Here is a 9,509-nt window from a genome sequence, read left to right as displayed (position 1 = left end):
ATTAAAATTGAACCACCAGAATATTCAGCAGAAGACATTGAAAGCAAAAATGATGATGAATTTTATGATCTTGATGCTATCGTTAAATCTGAATCGTGTTCTGATGATAATGATACATGTTTAGAAAGATTCATGAACTCCGAGGTGACAATTGAAAATGAAGTCAAACAGGAGTCTTTTGATTGTGACATTTGTAATCAATCATTTGCAGATTCCCATCATCTAATAAAACACATGGTTGATCACAAGCCTAGTCATAGCAATGAACGCCCTTACGAATGTGAAATTTGTCAAAAGACTTTCAATCAATTACGTGTTTTGAAAAATCACATGACCATTCACACTGGTGAGCGTCCACATAAATGCAGTGAATGCAATAAGACATTCATTAACCTAAGCCATCTGAAACGTCACATGTTCACCCATAGTGGTGAGCGTCCCTATGAGTGCAGTACATGCAAGAAGACGTTCACACTAAAATCTAATCTGAGAACTCACATCCTCATTCATAGTGGTGAGCGCCTCCATAAGTGTAATATATGCTATAAGACATTCTTACATACAAGTCATCTAAAAGATCACATGCTCATTCACAGTGATGAGCGACCGTATGCATGCAGTATATGCAATAAGACATTTGCAAGCTCAAATTATCTGAGGAAACACATGAGGATTCATAGCGGTGAGCAACCTCATAAATGTGTAATATGCAATAAGACATTCACACAGTTAGGTAGTCTAAAAAATCACATGCTGATACACAATGAAGAACGTCCTCATGAATGCAATGTATGCAATAGGACTTTCAGACATTTAAATAGTCTGAACAGACACATGATCATTCACAGTGGTGAGCGCCCCCATAAATGCAATATTTGTAACAAGGCATTCACCCTTCCACACCATCTGAAGAATCACATGGTCACTCACAGTGGTGAGCGACCACATAAGTGTAATATATCCAAGAAGAATTTTACAGATTCAGGTAATCTGAAAAAACACATGCTAATTCATAATGGAGAGCGTCCTTACAAATGTGAAATATGCAATAAAGCATTTACACGATCATTCGATTTGAAGAGACACATGGCCATTCATAGTAAGAAGCGTGTTGAAAATTAGAAAAATATCTGTTAAATTAAATTTAAATATTTGTAAACATGTTATAAAATAATCTTACTTATAATAGAATGTATAAATAGTATGAAATATACAGTAAAAATTAAATTATATGCATTTATTGAAAATCAAAGCAATTATTACATATTATATCATTTTGTATTTTAATTTTTATAATTTAAGCATGAATAAACATTGACGAGCAACCACTGGTTTCGGATTCAATCCCAGCTTGATATCAAGCAGAATGACATCAGATTTTTATTTAAGATAATAAATTTAAAATATATATATATATATATATATATATATATTTATATCTTATATCTAAAATTCTTCTGTAATGATGTATCCAAATGTAGATGAATGTATCCTTTATCGATGTATGTAAAGATACTCCTCCTAAACGATTATTCTGATTTTGATAAATTTTTCTGAAGTTTGTTAAGGAAAATTTGAAGGATGTGAATGATTATAAAATATAATATTATAGAAATAAATGGAAAAAAATTATTTTTACAAAAAACGACATATCATTGTTTGACATTGAAAATAGTTTGATGAGAACTCTCACCTGTCCGAAATTTCAATTCAATTATGAGTAATCTAGACAATGTTAGAATATAATATATTTATGATTATGAATAAGAAAATGTAATGTCTACATTATTATTGTCAAAAAAACAGCTAAGAAATCAATTATGTCAAAAATTCATATGTTTGGTTTTGGATACGGAATATTTAATCAAGTCAATGGAGCGTTTTGGGTCTGAATTTTTTTACTGTGCTACAATTTTCATGAAATTTTGGAATTAGGTTCATTTTACTCTCGAGTTCCAAAGTGAAAATAATTTAGACTTGGCCAATTCCTTTTTTAAAATGTTCGTTGAAGTCCAAGGAAAAAATCGAATAATTGCTGAGAAAACCCTAAAAACAGCCCTTTTCTTATTCTCATACAAACGTTTTTTAACTAAAACGTAGAATCAATTGAAGCTTTATTGCTATTATATAAAGTTCATATTAAATTACAAGCACTCACTGTATACTCCTTCTAAATGATTATTCGGATTTTGATAAATCTTTCTGAAGTTTGTTAAAGAAATTTTCTAGGATGTATGTGATTATAAAGTACTGGGATGTATGTGCAATATTGTAGAAATAAATGGAAAAAATGCAAAAAACGACATGCCATTGTTTGCATTGAAAACGAATGAAAACTATCATCTGCCAAAAATTTCAATTTACTTATGAGCCTAGACAATATTAGATTCTACATTATTTTTGCCGAAAGGCAGCTGAGAAGTGCCAGAAATTAAAATAATATAAAATACAGTATATGTATGGCAGATTAAATGATACACTTATGAACAGGATATGACAAATTAATTCACTTAAAATATGAAATTAAGTATTAATCAGGGCCGGTCCTACCTTTAATGCGACGCATGCGAAAATTACGAGCGCACGCCTTAGGGGGCGTCAACACAAGATTCAGATATTAAATTTTGAACAGAGTTTTTTTTTTAATATATAATTTCTTTGCATCTTTTACTAATCTTTCCACAATATTTTTAAAATTCGTAAAAATTTCACTTTGAAACAACAAATGGGAAAGTAAAGATGAATACATACAATTCGGCCCTCACGATATCGATTAGGAGAAGTTTAAGATGCAATTTTGGATATCTTAAATAATAAAAAATTAAATTAATTTAATCCAACATCAAGTACCAGTGTTATGTTATGGTTATGGTTATGTTATTCTGTTTAAAAGACTTCTACTTCCAATATAGTGTGGGAATTGCAACTCATTATTTTATTTAAAGCAGTTCTACATTTAACATCGCTCATATTATAAATCTATATGCATTTTGGCGCGAGGAGTAATTTAAAAAACCATAATTATTATTTTTAGGTAAACGGTAAATATTAGTATATTATATTAAAAAATTGTAGACATGAGTACAGGACAACGTCTGTCGGATCAGCTAGTATATATATATATATATATATATATATATATATAATATTTCATAAACAATTTCTTACCATTAATATTTTTTCGCAAAGTCCTCCCATCTTGTGTCTGTCGCATTTCGCATGTCTTTCGATCATAAATAAAACGACTATAGGAGTCTTTAAGGGTGGATAAAATGAAAGGCAATCTAAAATCGATGTAAGAGCTGCCGTTATAGAAAATGATACCATTTCAAGGGGGCCCCTATCAATTCTGATGCTCTTCTAATATTTATGACACAGTGTCACGACTCGACGACAACTCGACTCATTGCCATTTATTTTTTATAAATTATGTAAGGAGAAATAAATAGTTTTGTAGGTATTTTGGATTGTTATTGAAACTAGTTGTGAGGGGCATATTGTCTTGAGGCAAGTAAAAATTGACTTAATCAAGTGAAATTGAGATTTAGATTTTTTTTATTTTTTTTTTCAATAATTATTACAACTGTTAAATTAATAACATCTAGTAATATTGATAAATAATAACATAAATTTAAATAAATAAAAGTGCAAAGGATAAAATTTACATGAAAATAATATCCGTAATATGATTTGATATAAAATATAAGCAAATAATAATAAAAATAAAATTAATAAATAATATAAATAAAATTTCTGAATAATAAAATAATACTAGAAAAATATTAAAATATAACAAAATAACAATATTAGAAATAGTAAGACTTAGATACTTAGATTAAAATTTTCAACTGTTTTTAAAATAAAGTTTTTGATTACAATTAAATCTAAACATTACGATTTCCAATTGATATTTATCAAACAGACACGTGCTTGTATGCCTTAAAATTGAAACATATTTATCCAAATTTTAATTAGTTTTCATAATTCTACCAATTTTTGTAGGACTGTTTAGTGCATGAACTTTATCACCATATTAGTAAATGGGTCATTTTTTTGGTTTTTGTCAAATAACTCACAAATTTTATATGGAAACACCCCTTTTCAGTTAGATAGGGTGAAACTAGATAAAATTTATTACAAATTCTTATAAACACTTATATACAGTCTGATATAAAAGTTTTGAATAAAACGACTTTGAATTCGATATTTCATCATTCTTTAGCTTTCATCATTCTTTAGCTTTCATCATTCATTAATAGAAAATTCGGGACATTTTTCTGGTTTCTGTCAAATAACTTACAATTTTTATATGAAAGCACCCCTCTTCAGTTAGATAGCGTAAAATTAGATAAAATTTACTACAAATCCTTATAAACACTTATATACAGTCCGATATGAAAGTTTTGAATAAAACGACTTTGTATTTTATATTTCGTTTTTTAGCAATAAATAGAATAAAATTTGAGACTTTTTTTTGGTTTTTGTCAAATAACTCACAAATTTTATATGAAAGCACCCTTTTTTAGTTAGATAGTGTTAAATAATTATTAAAAACTTTGTAATATTTTTCTTGAATGAATTATTTTGTGAAATATTAACCATCTGCTGTATAAAATACTGGAACGATTACATATATCATAAATGTAGTTCTTCATATTATTTTTTAATTTAAATTAATATTAACATTTTTTACACAATTAGACAAGCTTTGTAGACTGCTAATTATTTTTTTTTTGCTAATTTTAAAGCCATTTCTAATTGCTAATGGTTGGCTAATCTTTTGCCATCCTAATGAAACGAAATAGAAAATTTGGAACATTTTTTTGGTTTTTGTCAAATTAGCCACAAATGTTATATGAAAGTGCTCCTTTTGAGTTAGCTTAGGAGAAACTAGATAAAATTCACTAAAATTCCATGCTCTTCCAAATAAAAGTTTTGAATAAAACGACTTTGCATTCGATTGTTCATTATTATCATATTTTATTTTCATATAATTGCTAGGAAAGGGCTATTTTCAATTCAAACCAAATTTTGGATGTAGATTTTTAAGTGAAAATGAATATTCCTACTGCTTGATATCAGGCTGTCAGTAATTCGATATTGAACCGACCCTCGTAATTATAAAGCCGCATGTTTTGTTTACATTGTTTAATAAAAAAAATCAAATATAAATTATATTACTATAGTGATGAAGCTAGTTTTGCAATTCTTAATCAACAAGTTAGTGATAACATTCTTCTCAGTTTTTTTATAATTTTTATAATTTTTATCTTTGTCATAATTTTTATATTTTTTATAATTAATTAATTTATTCAATTTAATATTTAAAAATTATTTTAATAAAAAAGAAATTTAATTAAAATAAGTTAACTTATTATTCGAATTCTGGTAAAAGATAAAATTGGTCTTTTTATAATTTAGTTGAAAACTTAAATATAAATATATACTAATTATTTCTTAATTATATATATATATATATATATATATATATATATAATATATATATATATATATATATTTAATATTATATATATTTAAATAAGCTATCTTAAATTATTTCAATCAGATGAAAAATTTGGTTTAATTTTTAATTTGATTTAATTTTTAATTTGTAACAGGAAAAATTTGGTTTTTATGGTTTAGTTAAAAATATTTAATACGTATAAATTTACATGAGATATATTTGAGAATATATATTTATTTACTTGTGTTTTCATAAATTAATTCAGTCAGAAGAGAATCTGAATTAATTTTTAATTTCTGGCAGAAGAAACTTGGATATTAATTAAATATTTTGGTTATTGGTTAAATATTTACTTACTGTAAGAAATTCTTGGAAGAAAAAACAAATATATTGTATATATATTTTGTTGGGAAAATACTGCCTTCGTATATTTTTGCATTCAAGTCACGTAGTAGTATCATAAATTACTTTTAAAACCTGTTTCAGGATTTACTTTAAAACTACCTGAAAAATGTGTGAAAATCGACTGGTAAACTTAAAATAAATTTACCTGAAGAAATGTTTGTCGAAGGTTGAATGCCTTTTGCACAAAAGAACAAATTTCTTATACATAAAATAGTAATGTAGAAATTTCTTGAAGTAAATCGATTTTTTAAATATACAAACCATACTGAATCAATACTGAATATTTTATAAATTGTATAATTAATATTGATTTCCTTCTTAGAGACTTTACTAAAAGATGATAAAAACATCATTTTAAAATTTATTCATTGTAATAAGTTTTTAGCCATTCAACCAAATATTAAAAGAAAAACAAAGTTAAGTTTAAAAATATTTTTAATAAAACTTGAAACGTACCAATCTTTGATAAAAATTATCTAACAAAAATTAGAAAATAATATTTGTAAATCTACCCCCATTTTCATAATTTTTTACAATACATGTAATACATGTATTTTATTACATAATTCAATATCAAATATCAGAATTATGTAAAAAAATATATAAATGCCCAAAATTCAAGGATATACATATATATCGTACGTGGAATATTATATGAAGACAAATAATAATGATAATGGTAATTTGATTCATGAATATGTGAAGAATATATGGACATTTTGCATGTCGACAGGTTTTTATAAAATAATATTAGGTTGTCAAATATCTCCCTTCCGCCTTTTTGTATTATAAACCAAGAGCAAAAAAGCGGAAGGGAGATATTTGACATTATAATATATATATATATATATATTAGGTAAATCAACCATTATGAAAAAATTCATTAAGTTATTTTCACACTAGTATAAAACAGTGTGTTCAGAGGACACATAAAAAATCTTCTATTTAACTTCCGAAAGGGAAAGTTTATATCGAAATTTCATGAAAAAAAATCAGATTTGCTAATTTTATATCTTCTTTTGGCGATACGTATTATGGTCTCAGAACATACTAAAATATTACATCATTATATTATTAAAAAAATATATATATATTATTAAAATAAAAATCATCAAAGTTTGAAAAAATATGATTATTTGGCATGGAATTGTAGTAAATTTTATCTAGTTTTTCCTAAACTAACTAAAACTAAAAAAATTTTCCAAATCCACTATTGAATCCACTGAGGAATGAAAAATCGAATTCAAAGTCGTTTTATTCAAAACTTTTATATCGGAGTGTGTAAAAGTATTTCCAAGGAAATGTTGTAAATTTTATCTAGTTTTACCCTATCTAAAAGGGGTGGTTTTATATGAAATTTTTGAGTTATTTGACAAGAACCAAAAAAATGTCCCGAATTTTCTATATTTATTGCTTAAGAATGAAATATCGAATTCAAAGTCATTTTATTCAAAACATTTCTATCGGACCATGTGCAACTGTTTGCATGGAATTATTGTAAATTTAATCTAGTTTCTCCTAAACTAACTCTCCCATATGACATTTAATAAATAACTAACTCCCATATGACATTTGTGAGTTATTTGAAAAACACTAAAAAAATGTCCCGAATTTTCTATTTATTGCTAAAAAACGAAATATCTTTTCGGCCGACTATTGTAAATTCATCAAATTTATTGAATGTCCTTTACTGGACAGTTAAAACATTTGAAACATTTCTGTGGAAGAGTATGCCATAGAAATACAAAATATAATAATACAAATATAATATAATAATACAAATAATAGGATGCGTTGATTTTGTAAGACTAATTGTTTTTGCCATTTTAATAAAACCAGTATTAACTAGTGGGGTGGGTGGCATCGTGCCTTAAGGCAAATTGCTGGAACTTCCCGTACCGTAACGAAATGTTCGAGGATTACTGAATGTTTTCAAATAGATTATTATACATATTGTAACATTGTCTAATATTTATAAGAATTATATAAACTGAATTGCAAAGTTGAAATTATTTGTAAAGTATATTAAAACTATAGTCAGAATTAAAAATAAATATTTTCGATATACAAAAAACTAAAAAAAAAAAAAAAAAAAATGGGACAATTTTTTTCCCCAAAATCGATTATTTTGTTCTCGACAAGCAGAAAGTTCTTTGAATCATTTAAATCGGACGCTTAGTTCTCTCAAAAACTACTTTAGATATTTAGCTACGTATCTTCGAAATGCCTGGGCCTGACTTTGCCAAAACCTGATAAACACTTCTCCCAATCATTATTAATTGAATGTTTTTTAGATCATTCAAATCGGATACTCCGTTCTCTCAAAAAGTCGATTTCTATTTTCTGCACTCTTTGCTGCGTATCCTCGAAACGGCTGGACCTGCCTTTTTCAAAAACTAATCAGGTCTTTTCCCTATCGATAGGAATCGAATGTTTTTTTAACCATTCAAATCGGTTGATCCGTGCGCCCGAAAACGTGATTGGAAATTTGTATCCATACATACATACACACACACACACATTCATATTTCTGAGGTATGCCAAAATGTTCAGAAACCTTCAAAACGTCGAGAAATGTAAAAATTTTCAATTCCGATTTTCGGCCCATTACAATAACTTACCCTACGGGAAGTTAAAAATAACAGGTTTAATTTGACCTACAAAATCAACGCATTCTGACAACAAATTTATCAACTAGAGAAGAAAACCATCGGATGTCTTCTAAAAAGGACGTTGTTTATAAGAAATATTAGTACAGCAAATTATAGTTGATGTAATAAAAATTCATTTACCTTATATTCCCAATCCTCTGTCGCCTCGGAGGTCTCCTCCTCCTATCAGATGCAGAAACAGTAGCCCTGCAATCGCAGTGCATCACGCACAAAGTCACCGAAGCAACCAGGGTCACCACAAAGGGCACCGCAAAAAAATGCACAATCACTTTAACCTGTTCGTCTCTATCGTATTTGGTCATAACTATCGTCCGATTTTGTTTTGAATAGTAACAAGGAAACTCCACACCTTCGGTACCATAATAATCCGTGAAATTCCCACAATCTATCCTGGGGGGATACCCACACCCCTTGATGTTGACGAAGAGTTGGGCGTCTTCGACCCGGGTGCCATTAATAGGGTTAAGCATTAGGTCTTCATAAGTTTCCGTAGACGTCATGTTGTCTTCATCAGGTGGCACTGTGTAGGATACATAGATATGTGTGCACCTGTACATATCACTAGTACAACCTTCCCTGCAAGAGCTCCAAGAACAATTATTCAAACCAGCCAAGTCTTCCCTTCTAGAAGTCTGGCAAGTGACAGCCTGCGACGAAAAATTAGCCATCAAAGTCGATATCGCAGGATCCACATACAAAGGTACCAAAAACAACAAACTTGAACCAGCTCCTGCGCTGATCAGAGCCAGAGCAGCAGTCGTGTAAAACCATACCCGTTCCCGGCAACTTCTTTGTTGGGGTTTGCTCTTGGAAGGAGCAGCTGCAGCAGCGGCTAGGAGCAGCAATTTGCGCCTTCTAGCCTCGTCTTCGTCGTCTAACAAAGGAGCCTGGGCTAGTCTTTGCTGCTGCTGCTGATTTGTCTCCGCCGGCCTGCGGTCAAGCAGCAGCTCTGAGCTGCCGCTCCTCAT

At 28.6% G+C, this 9,509-nt stretch overlaps 2 protein-coding genes across 2 annotated transcripts; one reads left to right on the top strand and one right to left on the bottom strand.

Moving 5' to 3' along the window:
- Positions 1-1,122, top strand: LOC113389652 (zinc finger protein 83-like). Its single transcript, XM_026626671.1, has 2 exons — positions 1-144; positions 212-1,122. Exons 1-2 carry the CDS (start codon positions 117-119, stop codon positions 1,120-1,122), a joined length of 939 nt encoding a protein of 312 aa, XP_026482456.1. The 5' UTR covers positions 1-116.
- A 7,535-nt stretch (positions 1,123-8,657) lies between these two features.
- Positions 8,658-9,509, bottom strand: LOC113389651 (protein tipE-like). The gene has a single exon (XM_026626670.1). It carries the CDS (start codon positions 9,507-9,509, stop codon positions 8,658-8,660), a length of 852 nt encoding a protein of 283 aa, XP_026482455.1.

Source organism: Ctenocephalides felis, unplaced genomic scaffold (genome assembly GCF_003426905.1).
Source record: "Ctenocephalides felis isolate EL2017-DRISC unplaced genomic scaffold, ASM342690v1 CF-g0.4_SCAFFOLD_03573, whole genome shotgun sequence".
Lineage (NCBI taxonomy): Eukaryota > Metazoa > Arthropoda > Insecta > Siphonaptera > Pulicidae > Ctenocephalides > Ctenocephalides felis.
This window is presented reverse-complemented; position numbering and strand designations above follow the sequence as displayed.

Excerpts from the sequence above, each read along its gene's own strand:
- LOC113389652 (XM_026626671.1), top strand. The coding sequence starts at position 117 with ATGTTTAGAAAGATTCATGAACTCCGAG. Across the intron at positions 145-211 it reads AAAGATTCATGAACTCCGAG|ATTCCCATCATCTAATAAAA; the intron begins GTGACAATTGAA and ends AATCATTTGCAG.
- LOC113389651 (XM_026626670.1), bottom strand. The coding sequence starts at position 9,509 with ATGAGGAGCGGCAGCTCAGAGCTGCTGCTTGACCGCAGGCCGGCGGAG.